The sequence below is a fragment of the Lichenostomus cassidix genome, chromosome 1 (genome assembly GCF_008360975.1).
Source record: "Lichenostomus cassidix isolate B80296 chromosome 1, HeHo_3.0, whole genome shotgun sequence".
In the NCBI taxonomy this organism is placed as follows: Eukaryota; Metazoa; Chordata; class Aves; order Passeriformes; family Meliphagidae; genus Lichenostomus; species Lichenostomus cassidix.
This window is the reverse complement of record NC_139479.1, coordinates 106,830,678-106,845,814: the sequence shown is the minus strand read 5'-3', so window position 1 is coordinate 106,845,814 and position 15,137 is coordinate 106,830,678. Positions and strand designations below refer to the sequence as shown.

The following is a 15,137-nucleotide window of genomic DNA, read 5'->3' as shown; positions in this document are numbered from 1 at the left end:
GTCTATTCTTTCCTTTAGCAAGCATTGACACACATTGATTTAAGATTATTCTTGGTGCTGAGCTCTGCAGATAGACTGGCAAAATGCAAATGACACAGCTGTGTTGCAGATATATCTTTGACAACTCAGAGGATGACTTTGCATATTCAGAAAAGCAAGGGAATGAGAAAGGGCTTCCTCAGCTCTTGGATTGTGTTCATCCCCTTCAATATTCATTTCTAGGGTAGTTTTAATTTCAAATCATGCCACTGCAAGGCTGCTGGTATGTTGAATTAGTTCCTGCATTTTCCTTGTCTGTAATTGTCATTAATAAGGGCAATTCATCACCTTCCCAAAGTTCACCAGTCAGCTGAAATAAATAAGGGGTAATTTAGCATGGTGGGTTTCTTGCTGTGTTCCAGCTCTACAGCAAAAAGCAAGTGAACCCCTTTCTTTGCAGCTTTTTGGGGGCAGCTACTTGTAAAGCAGCTGCATAATTCAGCCTCAAACACACTTACAGGGCTGAAGCCATGGAAGAGGAGCTGCAGGGGTTAATGCCTGGAAGATTGGGTGTAGTCCCAGAGAATTTACTTCAGTGGTTAGGGGATTACTGCAAGAAGTCCAGCAGAGCTGCAGGATAGTATGGGAAGCTTGCAAAACCAGTTCTTCAGCTGTACATGGCATTAGTTGCTATAATTTAAATGCCTTGATGGTAGTTCCCACAGCAATCAGAACTTAGAAAAATGTAAGTTTACTTGGAAGAAAACAAAATAAGAGGTCTTCTAAGGGAGAGAACATTTCCTGAAGCAAGATAAAACTCAAGAGTTTACAGAGAAAATACTGATATGAAGAAATCTATGTCAAGTAGGTCTTACGCCTATACCATATTGAACATAGTCAAGATGGCCAGTGAGCACTGCAAAAAAAGCCATTTATTTCTCTCTTTTCTGAAGAAACATTGCTTGTTACCTCGGAGTAGAACATTCTGTTACAAATCTGGTTCTCCCTCCCTAGAAAATGGCTTCTTGTCCTAATTAATCCCAGTGCCTTGCACAGGCCAGAGATGGGTCTCTATCTACCTCTGCAATAAAGCAGCTGTGGCCACCACCTGTTAACTCACTTCAGCACCATTTCATTTTCCTGAGTGGCTCTTTCCTTCGGCTGTGTCTGGCAGGGAAAGAAATGGGAGCAGATGCCAAAAAGGAGAGAGAGAGAGAGAGCTAGAAGGGGCAGCCCAGGAAGGGCAAGGAAAAGCCAGAAGCAGTCAAGGAGCAAGGGCAGGTGGACAGAGGACAGTGGGCAGATTTGGCAGCATCGAAGTCTTGCAGTGCATGTTTTTGGTGCTTTCTGCCAAATACCAAGTTTTGAGAACTTAGGTGTTCAGTCAGAAACGTTCCTGTGTAATTGGATTCATATGGTGACTGATCCCATATAAGATTTCAGCTTACAGTTATGCTACCCAGTAAAATGTGTTTGTTGGATAGGTGTTGCAGTTGCTCTACACCTTTGTTTACTACTTACTGCATAAATAAATTAATTAATTGCAAAGACACAAGGTTGTTTGCTGTTTATGCATAATAAAGTCTTCACTCATTTACTTTTCTTTCTTGAATCAAAGGCTGTACTTGAATGAATTGTGAAAATAAGGGGAAGGAAAGGTTTTTAAATAGCATCCACTACTGGGGTTTTGTTAGAATTCAGTCATGCACTGTTATTTGAAGAAAAGCAAAAAAAGGAAAGAAAGATACTCAAAACAATACATAAATGCTTTATTCTTCCTTGTTTTAGAAAATTCTAAGGGCTTTTGGTATTTTTGCACTACAAAGTATTCTTTTCTCATCAGAAGAATGTCTTCTGAGTGTAATGAGTAACATTTCTGTACCTATGCATAAGTGTACATGTTATTTTTAGAATACTGAATTGCTAGAACACACTTTTACAAGTTATTAATAAAAAGTATCCTTGTGGAGTTATTTATAATGTACTTGAGTCAGATCCTCACATTAAGGACATTATGTGAGAGCAAATTCTTGCCTTTAGCTTGAATCTTTCTTATCTTTTAAAGTGAGGCAGCTGAGCAGTGTAAATTTTTAATGAAGAAATACTTATTACTTGTGGAGACTCTTAGCTGATAAAAGTGGTCATAACTCCCTAAGTTATCCAATTTAAACAAGTTAGCTGGCTGAATGTGAAATTCTGTAGAAAGATGCTGCATTAAGACTTATGAAAAATAACAGAATACATCCTTTGAGCTATTATGAAATATTGTCTTATGCTATACAGAGTCCTGATATAGACCTGAGTGTTTAACAAGCTGTGATAGTCCAAAGGTGGCCTAAATATTCCCAATTCTGCACATAGCCTGAAGATTCTCCTTTTCTTCCAAATCTGAAGGATAGGTTTACATTATTGAAAGCTTGTCTGTATTTTTCTAAGTAAACATATAGTATTAGATAGTACTTCCCTGTACAAAAGTTGCTTCTCAGGGATTTAATAATGTGACCTTTATCAGTAGTTCTCCTTTAGGAGAACTCCTTACTTACTTATACTCTGATAGCATATACTCTTTTGTCATTATGTATAACCAAGGGAAGAAATAAGAATAAATTAAATATTCCTTAAGACGTATTATAGTGTATTTCTACTGTAACTCCAAAGAAAACCTCAAATGAATCAAAATACTGGAAAAAAAAGCTTGGCTACTAATTTAGTTCCTCATCCTAGGCTGTGGTTTGATGCAGTCCCAGTTGGGCTTTTTTTCTGATGTCTCTTCCTGAATTGGTCTAGATCACTAGAATGGAATCAATGGGAATTGATCCAATTTGTAGAACACAATTCTAATATTGATAGTAGTTTATATTCATTTGCTTCACCTTAATCTTTTATTAATGCTCATTTGCAAAATGCTGTTCATGCTGTTTCCTCCCAGCTTTGTATCCCCAAGCTGATGATGATAATGAAATTTAGAGAAACAAAACAAGAAATAATGAAGTTATAAATTTTGGAATTAATATGTTAACAGTTACTATTTTTTGTAGTCAGATGTTTTTCAATAGGTGACTTTAATTTCAGATAAACAAATTCCAGTGCAGAAAGTCACACATGAGATTCTTACAGCAGTAAGAAATTCTGTCTGTTTAGGTCTTTTCAATTTTTCTTTATGTCCACCAGGAGGCTGGGCCAGGGCATCAATACTGAATCATCTGGGGATTTTTAAGGATGCATCATCAATAAAATGTGTCATCCAGACATATCTCCTGGTTCAAAAGAAGCAATAACTGATGGCATCACTTTCTCTTACCAGTGGGAAAAAAAGGCACTGGTGACTTTTCTATGAAGAACAGGGCCATGGTTAAAAGCATATTTAATATAATTTTGAGGCTAGGATTGTAAAATGCATTCCAATGTAAGTAGCTGTGAAAATAAGTGGGTCTGTCTGGTTTGACCTGGTGTAGGAGCTAAGGAAATGAATACCAATAGTAAATATTTACTATTTGGATTTTCTTCTAATTTTGAAGAGCTAAAGATGTGTAAATTGAAGCATGAATGGTGCAGCCATCCAATAAAATGGAATAACTTAGAGATTTCAGCAGAAATTTCATTGGAAAAGGCTCCCCACATTCATGTAATTCTGTGCTCACCAACTGCCATGTGGGCATCTAGACTTGTTCTGAAGCTGTATGATTGTGCAAAATGCTCTCTGTGCTTTGAAGGGCTCATGTGTGCTTGGGCTGACAACGTTCCACCAAAAAGCTGGAGCACTCAGCTTAACACTCTCAAGTCCCAAGTAGATGTTTGTTGGTGCTTGGGTTGTTTTTGGTTTTTTTTTTTTTTAATGCATTGCTTAACTTAATGGATGGTGGCTCTGGAAATTTCTGTGGAAAGAGAGGGAATGAGAGTTTTCATCATGATGGGAGTGTTCCCCCTCTGCAATGAGGAGCCTCTCAAGTGCTCCTGTGACAGAAGAGTGTAGGAGCAATTGTTAAGGGGTGGCTTGATCCTTATTTTCTCATTGGTAGTCAAGGCTTCACTTTTCAACTTCCTCTTCCAGAAAAAAAAAAAAAAAAAGGAGGGAAACTTCTTTTGATTTCTTCCTGAAGTTTTTCATACTTATAGATAAGAGTAATTTTCTGTTGATGATTTTTTTTGGTGGAGTGGGGGACTGTGTGGGGGTTTTGGGCTTGTTTGGTTGTTTTTGTTGCTTGTGGTTTTTAGTGTGAGGAATCAACCAATTACTGCCTAGGCATATTTTTAAATTTTAAGTTTTATTTTAATGAAAATTGGCTCTATTTTTTTTTTTTTGAGCAGCTAAGCAAAAATAGAGACCTTGCATGAAATTCAGCCAAGGTGTTGAGCCATATTTGAGAGGGTTTTTTTAACGGAAATCTCTCTCTGTCACTTCAGTGAAACATTTTATGGGGTGGTTATGACATTTTTTTGAGGGATGAAGCACCAGGTTCAGCTTCTGCTTTGACTCAGACTGAACTGTAAATTCTTCATACAGCAGGTGAATTGTTCATGGTTTTATAGTTCATTTATTTCACTTTTTTTGGCATTGTAACTAGTTCAAAAAGCACAATGATGTAAAATTGTTTATCGTGTTTAAGAGAGCCAAGTTGAAAATTGCCTGATCTTACAGCATGGTAGGCATGAGAAATACATCATGTCTTATCTAATTCAGGACTTTTAGCAGCCATTCAACAGAGTGCCTTCACAGCAGTCTTACGGTGAAATGTGGTTTTTAAGTCAACAGTACTTACCTCTGTTAAGTTTTTGCAGGGACTAGCAAGCAAAGCTGGAACTTGGGACAGAGCTGAAATTAAATTCAGCCCAGAACAGAGGGCAACAGCCCAAAATGTAGCACTTATTGTTCAGTGAAATGGGTAGAATTCACCCACAGCAACAACTGAGCTTCAACCATCACCATTAGTGTGTAACTTCCAGCCAGAGACCATAATTTAATATTGAATATCATTTTCAATATCAAGTGGAAGAGTAGCATTTCTCAAAGAACGAGAGAGTGGGCAATGTATAGTTTTAGGTTGGAAATAACAAGTGTGTTGTCACTAACAGATATCATGCAAATATCAGCAGTGTCAAAAAGAGACTGATGCCTTCATTTCCTTCCACTGAGTGGCTGAAGATTTGAAAGCCTAAATAGCTGCAAGTAGTTTCAGCCTGGCTTTTAAACCTGCTGCTCTCCTGGCCTGTTGGCTTTATTGAATGCTCAGAATTTCTGCATTGGAAACTGCCTAAACTGCTACCTAAGTGAGCTGAGGGGTATTAGCACTGGTTGGTTGTGATGTGCAGTGAGGAGGGTGATGCCACTGCTTGGAATGCCATATCTGAGGGGCTATTTTGGGCAAAAAACTCCAATTCATTGTGCAATTATGTTTTGTACATGACACCAAACATTACACTGATACACAGAACACTTCGAGTAGGTTTTAGTGCATCTTATTCCTCCTCCATCATTTTCAGAAGTGTGTGGTTAAATCTCCTAGAAGGCAATCAATCTCTCAAAATGATGATCAGCAGGTTCATTGGTTAAATTCGGTCTGGGCTCTCTGAAGTCAATTATAAACCTTTGCCCTAAAAAAGGTAGGCACAGCCTCCGCCACTTAAATTAATATAAAGTCCCATCCTTCTGTCTTTTACTGCAGTAATTTAAAACTTTGACCCAATCAACCCTTGAATGCAAATGAGTGAGCAATCTGGGGAAGCAGAGTGTTGATCCAGTCAATCTAGAGCCATTTTCAGAGCAGATTTTAAAGATGTACGTGACATTGGCCATTAGTGAGCCAGCCAAGATGAATGGGCCAATAAACGAACATATTTCACTTCTTTCATCTGCCAAGATGAAACATCATCTTGGTGTTTGGCTGCTTTTTGTTGTTTGGTCTTTTATTTTCTTAATTTGCACGACAGTATTTTGAAAGGCATGCTATCAATCCTTTAATTGACCTTTCTAAAGAAATATTTTTTTCCAATAAGTCCCCTTGAGTGGGTTGGTCTTGAGGATTTTGGTTTTCTTTATGTTTTTCCTTTGCAAGTCATTAAAAAGATTTTGATTTGTAGAGACATTGTCTATAAAACTGGTTAAAAAACAAATGGAGAAAATGAATGTTTGGCATTGCATTTTAAAAAATGAGATTGACTGAGCTAGTAAAATTAAGCATCAAGGAAAAAAATACACTTTTTTTTTCTAGTTTAGTTTCATACACAGTTGCTTTTGGTGTCTTTGTGAAAGCTCAGAGTAAGTTTTAGCAGCATATGGATTTTGTTGAAAAAGAACAGTTCTTTTCAGTCATTATGAAAGTCCAGAATATGTCTGAGAGAGCAAAACATGTCTTCGCAATAATTAATAAGTTCTCTGACACCTGTCAACAGAGAAAAAAGGAAATAAGCAGCCTATTGTTGTGGCAGTGATGTTTTTGCAAAGAGATTTGCTTCTTGCAGTTGTTTTCTGAACAAAATATGAATGTTTCTTTTTAGGTATTATGTCTTGGACAGTGCACTATCAAAAGTAAATTAAAATGGGATTTAAGTTCAGTAAACACTTTTACACTAAGAGTAAAAAGATGCAGTGATATTGTCAACAAATCCCTTTGAGTTGTGCTGTGTTGTTTTCAGAGCATCTGGGATTTTATTTTATTATTTTGTTTTGAACGATTTAGTCCATTATTAAGAGTTATCTTCATGGTGCTCTGTGGTGTTTTGATCAGCAATTCATCTTGGGGTCTTAAAACATGCGTCCATTTATGCGTTTAGCTGACCAGCTGCCTTCCCTTTTTTATTTTTCTTTTTCCAACGTGCCATTAAAATGGAGCGATTCCTTGCAAGGATCTTTTCATGGAAAATGCATCTTGCTGGGTGTGATGCGAAACTGTTGCCTTTTCATGGAGGGGCTGTAGCCCTTTGCTCAGCAGAGGTAGAGCATCCCCCTCTGCTCGCCTAGCCCAGTGGCCCCCCGCCTCCCCGCCACAAAGAGGTGAAGTCCCCTGGGTGTGTAATTGCCAGGAGATGAAGCGATGATGGGGAGTGATCACAGTCAATAGCTTTGATTAACAATAAGGTGGAAAATTAGCAATGCTAGCATTCAGCTCCCCTGCCTTGCCGTCCCCATATGCTCCCCGCAGCCTGCGCTGGCTGCTTCGCAGGGTGGCCACTGTGCCTGGCGGGCTGCACAGTGACACTGGACTGGGCAGAGGGGACACTGGGCAGCTTTTTGGGGACCCTGGGCGATGCTCCCGACCATCTCTCTCCGGGCTCCGCCAGGCAGGCGGAGGAAGGACGAGGTGTGCCGTGTGCTGGCACTGTGGCTCTTGCTGTCATGTGTGGATTTAATTGTGTCTGGACGTGTTGTGATCAAAATGGCAACTCCTGTTAGTGCTGTGACCCCATCAGCAGCTCTGGTGTTGTTTCCGACAGACTCCGAGGACCTAGAGAGGGGGAGCGACAGCGGGACGCCACTGCCCACCTCTGATAACGGCGACAATTCGCTGGGCTACACAGGTAGAGTGCACCTTTCCAAAATATTCCTGACTGCCTCCTCCTGACCCTTCCCACCTGCATCTGCCATTGCCACCTGTGTACGTTCTTTTAATCATCTTTGCTAGCTGGCTCTCTTTCACCATCACCTTTACAAGTTCAACGTTGTTAGTACTGTTGGGAAATGTTATTGTGTCTTTTAACTAACCAAGATGATTGTCCTTGTGCGTGTGTGTGTTAGTACATGTCAATGATTTAAATGTTTAAATTTGCCTTGTTGAGACAATGCACCCATTATTTTCCTTTGAACTGTATATATTAGTGCATGAGGCAACATACAATGTCAAAGCAATTTATCCAAAGACCAAGGGGATTTTTCCATATGTTTATTTGGGGAATTTTTTTGCTTTGTTTCTGTTATAAACAAAAGTAAAATATGTTGCAGCAGGGAAGAAAACCCAAATGAGACTAAACTGTGATTGGAGAAGAGTGCATTTCATTGACTTCTGCTTTGCATAAACTGCAGAAGTGTGTCTCTAGGCCAAATAGGAAAAGCCACAGAATAAGCAGCAGCATACAGCAGTGATTGCTGAGGAACCCAATTCTGTACCTCCTCTGCAGCCTGAAATGTTCCCCAGCTCCAGGAGTCACTGACCACAGTCCAGGCTCAGCTGCAGTCACGGGTTTTCATGAAGTGCTGGTGGTCCAGTGTGACTCAGAAACTCATAACTAAGACAGTCCTACAGGGTACAACAAGATCATAGGTTTATAAGAGAGAGAGAGAGAGCAATTTCTTGTCTATTCATAAAACTTCAGGTCCTGTTATATGTCATTACAGTGATTGCAGCTTTCATCACCTGCCCCTCACAATCATCTCTGCATGTGGTTTAAAACCTTGACACATAATTTTATTTCAGTATAAAATACTTTTCTTTTTTTTTCTGAAAAGGTAAAAAAAAAGTAAAGCAATATAAATTTCCCCTCAGTCAAGACAGATGCCTTTTTAGGAAAACTTAGCATGAATCCTGCTGCATATGGACTACTTAGACTTTTCTAGCTTCTGAATATTCCTATTAATTTTATCTTAAATCCCCCCTCTCACTCTCCAAGTTTGTCACATGTACATGCTCTGATGCATATGGGGTCATCATATTGACAAAACATATCTTAATTTTTTTTTTTTTTTTTACTAACTGTGAGTTAGACTTTTGCTTTCAGAAAGCAGGGATGGGAATCATGATCCCTGGGTCTTATGCTTAAACAGCCACTAATTTACTTGGAATAACCAGTCAGACTCTTTTAATAAAAAACTACTTAGTTTAACTTGCAAATGAGCAATCAGGCAGTGTTTAAAACAGTATTTGAGTGTGGGGCAATGTCCTAAGCAGAGCACAGATCCTCGTGCATCCATCCACCCTGGAATATCCTTGTCCTGTACCAAGGTGCCCATGAGCAGCTGGGCATCCCAGGAAAGGCCTCTGTGGGGTGCTGCAGCTGTTTAACCTTCCTCTCCGAGACTAATGGGGTCATTTGAGAGGACTGACAAAGTCAACCCCTGCTCTAGCAGCTCCCCAGAGGCTCCACTTCTTAACTCCAGGCCATGTTTTAATAGGCGTTTTCCAAATAGGCACAAAAGTCAGGATGGAGTTAAACACAAGATGAACAGAAATTAAAACCTAGAAGGTGGCTGGTCTTGTTTAATTAGAGATTTTGTGCCTCTATTTGAGCACCAAATAAAGGAAAGACCACGTTTTTAATGTTTAAAGATTTAATGATCCAGTATTTTTTCTCCATTATGTAATAGTAATTGGTAGAACTATGTGTGTATGTCTTGGTTTATATGGAAAAGCCCTGAGATATTTATTCAAATTAGTCCAACAGGTTCCTGTACTAATCAGTAAGATATTTTAAAAATAATATTAATTGGAATGCAACCTTATAGGTAAAGCTACTTACCCCCCCAGTTGTGAGCTCGTTCATATGGGCCTAATATATATGGAATTCCTGGATTTTACAGAAGTATTCTTACATCATTTTTGCTCTCTATTACCTATAGAATTCTGCTCTCCAAAAGGAAAATCATTCCAGAAGCTTGTTTGTACTGAAAATTCTCTCTTTCCTAAAAACACTTAGATTAAGTCCAGGATGTCTGGAGCCAGGGGTGAAATAAAGAGCAGTTTATTTTTCAATCATGTGTCTGTCTTCAGGTGGTGCCTGAATGGATCAAACCCACACAAGTTGATAACTGCTGTCATACCACAGGATTGTACATTTCTGCTCATACTGGGAGCATTCACACATTTGCAGGGCACAAATTCCTCCCAGTTCTATATAAGTTTAGCTGTGAGGTATAGAAGCAAAGCATTCTCTTGTATAGGAAGTTTCAGGATCAAAAATTACACTATTTTCCTGCATCTTTTTCTCTCCCTATATGTTTTTCATGGTGAATATATGCAGCTGTTTTGTACTGTTTTTAAGTGGATGTACATGACTCATAGGGAGAGTTTCAGTGTGTCCTCCTAAAGCCCTCTTTATCATTAATATTTAGTTTCCTGAATCAGGAGGATTTTTGCTATCCCATTAGGTTTTGTTGTCTCCAATGTGGATGTGAGCACTTGATTTGAGAAGTAACCCTCATACCAAACAGTAAACACATTGATTTCAAGGGATAAGAGGAGTTGCTAACCCAAAATGTTTCAGATAAAGTTTGAAGTTGTTAATACATTTTAAGATTGTTATATCAGGAAAATTATGAACTTTTATTTGAGTTTTCATGATTCTCATTATGTTGCAGGACTGAACTCCAGATTTTTTTTAATCAGCATAGTAAAGTGACATCCAGTAGATGTTATACTTCTTCTAGATCATCAGGGCTTTACAATCAAAGTAATCATTAGTAGTTAATAACTGTAGACACAACTGGAGAGGGTTTATATGCATCTTTATTAAAGGTGATTACTTTCAAAAAGCATTTGTTATGTGCACAAGTAAGGGCTGAATAAATTACAGAATCAAGAAAAGAAGTTCAGCCACTCAGGATTGTTCCATATGCATGACACTGATATTAGACTGAAGGAGTTTATAAGAAGGCTTTTTTCTTGCATATTTAATACCAGAGAAATACTAAAGAATAAAAAAAAAAAAACCTCTGTAAGCTGATGTGGCCCCATAGGCAGCATATTAAAGATGCTACATGTAGCTGGATTGATTCAACAAAGAATTTAGTGTTGGAAAAGCTAAGAAGTTTTAACTGTAACCCTGTGATTTTAAAGAAATAAGCCAGGAAGATTACCTTGTCTGCATCTTCCCAAAAGATCAGTTCTACATTGTCAAGGCCAGATTGGAAAATAATTACATAGTTAAGATGTGTAAGAGCAAAAATCTAAATAGCTGTTTAAACTACATGCATAAAGAGCAGGCCAAATCACAGTGAGATTTGATGGGATAAAAGCATATGATTTAGATACTTGGTGCTGTTTTTCATTTGTCCTAAGGAAGACACCCAAAGTGGTTTTCTGAAAAGCTGTATGACTGCGTTTGTTTCTCTTTCTACAGACCTTGAAGGGACTTCAGATTACTAGCAGTGATGTAGATATTTAAAAATGATTGCAGGTCATTTGGTGTCCCCATAAGTTTGGATTTAGGGTTCAGAAAGGAGAACCAGGTGGTAGGAGTGTGCACCAGAGAATATAATGAAACTTATTTTGATCACCAAAGGAAGACAGGGGAATGGAAGATGCAAGTAGGAATTCAGTTCTTTGTCAGGTTAATGCTGTGGAGATGTCAGACCAAGCTATTGTTTGGACAGTTATTTTAGAGGGGAAATAAACTCTAAAGTTACCCATCATTGGTTTTTTCCCCATTTAAGTACTTAAGAAAAGTATAGGGACAAACAGAAGAGGAACGGAAACAAGGAAAAATATCTAGCAGAGTTCCCACTGTGTATCAGAAGAAAAATATGGAAAATCATCTGAATAAGATACTGGAGGAACTCAGGAGATTGAGAAATTAGGGAAGAAAAAAGGTCATAGAAGAAAATGCTTTTAAAACATCAGGATTTCCAAGAGAAGGGCTTGTAGTTAGTCACTAAATGGAGCAGATGATGTTTTGAGAGATGTCCTGTAGTCCTGGAGAAGCTTTGAGAGCCACAGCTCTGCAGCAGGGAGTAAAGAAGCCTGAAGAGCATAGGATAAAACCATCTTGATTAAAGCTGCTAAACATATTTTTCTGTTTAATATTTACTGTTAGAACAGATTTTCAAGAAAAGACTAAAGTAATTAATATTTCCACATCAGAAATCACATGTGGTGTGCCAGCCTGAATAGTAAAGAAAATGTTTCCTCTTGGCTCACAGACTTCTTGTTTCCTCCCCAAAATAGTGCAAAGGCAGTAGGTGACAAATATGAGGCTCAGTTATTTTCCTCAGTTATTTTCACATAATCAATGGCTGCAGAGTAATCTCTGAGATTGCATTGTGCTGTGCTGTTGAAGTGTGTGCATGCATGATATCCCAGGAAGTAGCACATTTCCTGTTAAATCAACTGTGACATAAATATTGGGGATCATTTAACAGATCACAGAGTATCGCTTGTGTTACAGACACCAGAATGATGGCTTGTTAAATTAACACTGTGTAGTCAAACATTTGCAGGCAAGGATCAGCACTTCTCATTGAGTCATGACTTTTTAAAGGGATATTTCCAAATGCTTTTTCATTCCTAGTTTTCTCAACCAGCTCTTCCAGTAGGCAAAGAAATCCTGTGGTTCCCACCTGTGACCCAAAGTTAGTCTTCAATTTTTTCCCCCTGATTTTAATCACAAAAATATTGTGGTGACATTCTTTCGTGTAACAGAAGACGCATCTTTTTCTCACATTGCCTTTCTTCTTTACTGCTATGTTGTTATGGCATCTGGAGAATTGTTCTTAGTGGATCACTGCTTGTCCCTCGTCAAACAGGACAGGTTGGCCTTGGAGAGCATTTCAAGAAATGAAGGGGAAATCCATCTTCATTTCATGGCTATGTCTGAGACATTTCTTCCTCCAGTCCAGTAATTTTGCCTAGGTTATGCTATGTGTTACAGGCTGCTTGTTTTGAAAAGTGGTAGTTCAGGAAACATGTTCAAGAAAACATTTCTTTGAAATCCAAGGCAGAAATCTACACCAATAATTACCCTGAAAGAAATAGGAGTCACTTTTTTTTTTTTTTTTTTTTTAAGATTAGCAGAAGTAGTAAATGTACATACAGATTTTGTGGCTGAGAGGAAGAGGGTAGAGGAGAAAAAGCTGTGATATGCAACAGGATGACAAATCAAAATTCTAAATTATCATCTTATGTCTAAGGATTAGTTAGAAAGAAAGAGCAATACTAGGGAGAAAACCACATAGCAAAAAGATGTTTGGGTAATGGTTTGCAAAGTGGTAGATGAAGGTGTAAGTTTCAGAATGGGTATTTTTATTTGGAGGAGGCTGCAATTTTGGAAGGGAAGCAGGTACATAGCGATGTCTGAACAAAACAAATACCTTATTTCCTTAAAAGAATTCCAAGTGAGCTATTGGCATGTCTCATGTTGCTCTGGGTTCATCGTGGCAACCACCTGTAGAGAAAAACAAACACTTGTTTGCAGCGCAGAACCAACAGACATCTGACAGAGCTGAATGAATCACTACATCAGATAGCAGCAACTGTAATTTATTTGCAGGTACAGAATCCTTATTGCTAGTGGTTATACAGAGTAGACTTCAGCCTGACTTTTACATCTCAGGATATGTACAGAGCTTGCAGTTAAAACCCTTTTCCTCGTCTTTCTCTTTTTTAAAATCTGCTAACTGAGCAAGTGGACTCCTCAGTCACTGGGAGAATGAACACTAAGCCCCACGATACCACTTTTACAAAGTAACTTCTTAGAGTACATCTGCACTCTAAATCCAGGAACAGATGGCTACTGTTATGCCTATTTGGAGAAAAAAAGGAAAAAAAAGAAAAAAAAAGAAAAAGATTTAAAAAAAATCTCCTGCTCTTGTCCATCAGCAAAGCTCTCTGTTCCCCATGTCAATCTAAACTGTCGGAAAATCCATTTACTTTTGTCCTTCTCTTTGCAAGCATTCTTCTGACACAGATACTGAAGACTTGCTTTTAATATTTATTAAAATATAGATGTAAATATGACACCAGTCAATAGTATTGCCTATCAATGATAGCAAGCAACACTGATATTGAGGCAATAATAATTTAATTGAAACATACATTAACAATATTGGAGCACAATATCCTACTTACATAAATCTTGCACGTCCAATTTTTATGAAAAAGTTAATAGAAAATCTCCTCTTCCAAAAATTGTGTTATCCTTCAAGTCAGAGTTCTTATTACAACAGGAAGCAATGGCAATGTCCCTTGTTTCTCAATCAGCGAGAGTCACAGTGCTGTGTGAAGAATTTGTCTAATCCTGACTATAGCAGCAGTATATGTCTCAATATAGTTGAGGTGCTAGGAATTTTTCTATACAATCATATCTCAGGAAGACAAACTTGAGCTAGAGAAGGTGCAGGAAAGAGCTATTAAAATAATTAAGGAATAGATACCTTCTTTTGATGGAGGCCTTTGATGGAGCCATGTGATTTTAGAGAACAGATAGAAGAATAAAGCACGTTGCTTATTCACCCTGGAGAAATACAGTTATGGACAAATAGTCTCTCTTCAAACAGTATTCAAAGTTCAGGCTTTCATAATGGGGGATTCTAAACTTTTATTCATGTTACCACTTGACAAAAGATTAAGAAGTTAAAAAATGGTCTTTACTAATTTAGGATAGAAATTTAGGACATGATACAGCAGCAGATTCTAGAGCACTTTTCAGCCAGGAGTTTGAAATCTCCTTTCCAAATATTTAAATTTGTGAAAGGCTATGAGAGGCTGTGCATGCTCTATTTCATTCCCCAGGATGAGCATTTTAATCTTGAGTTCATGTGTTCCTAATTAATTATGAGACAAGCAAAATCAAAATAAAATGCATTCACAGCATATTATAGTTTCTCTTTTCCATTTGGGCTGTCACAGACAGGAACCCCTGGAGTTGATGAGAGGCTTTCTGCTGAGGGCCTCCTAGCAAGAGCAAAGACAGAGCAAATTACCCTCAGACAGTGCTGTCAGTTCAGTGAATTAAGTATGCAAAGCAATTTGTGAAGATGTTCTGAAGTGCAAATTTCTGCCACTAGGTCAAAAGAGTATGAATTATCACAGGATGAGCAAGGTAAGAGGACATCATTCCCCATCTTCATCAGTGTTAGACAAGTTAGTCTTTGATTTTAGCCAGGCAAATTGTTTTATTTAAAGAAAAAGGAAGTTAGTAATGTACATGATTACATTAAATGCGTAGCAGTGAAATGCACTGCATAGATGACAACATCAATTTATTGTTTCTGTAATAACGCACTTTCATGAGTAGTACAGAAAAACAAAAACGTTGAAATGTGTTTTCTATAATTCAGGTATCAGCATTGTCGGTCATTTATCTTAATAATTACTGTATAGAATCATAGATATACAGGCTAATTCAGGCTGGAAGCAATGACTGGAGGTCTCTAGTCCAGCTTGCTAAACAAGCAGGGTCAGACCTTTTCTTGAGGTCAGACCAGTCTGCTCAGACCCAGTTAGGTCTTGAAAACT

At 38.1% G+C, this 15,137-nt stretch overlaps 1 protein-coding gene across 1 annotated transcript in view; it reads left to right on the top strand.

Annotated features, from left to right (window-relative positions):
• Window positions 1–15,137, top strand: part of ROBO1 (roundabout guidance receptor 1) — a 476,969-nt gene that overhangs the window by 122,111 nt on the left and 339,721 nt on the right. The window contains exon 2 of the mRNA XM_085075078.1: window positions 7,411–7,494. Within this exon, the coding sequence (XP_084931204.1) occupies window positions 7,411–7,494 (84 nt within the window). The remainder of the gene's footprint in view (window positions 1–7,410; window positions 7,495–15,137) is intronic.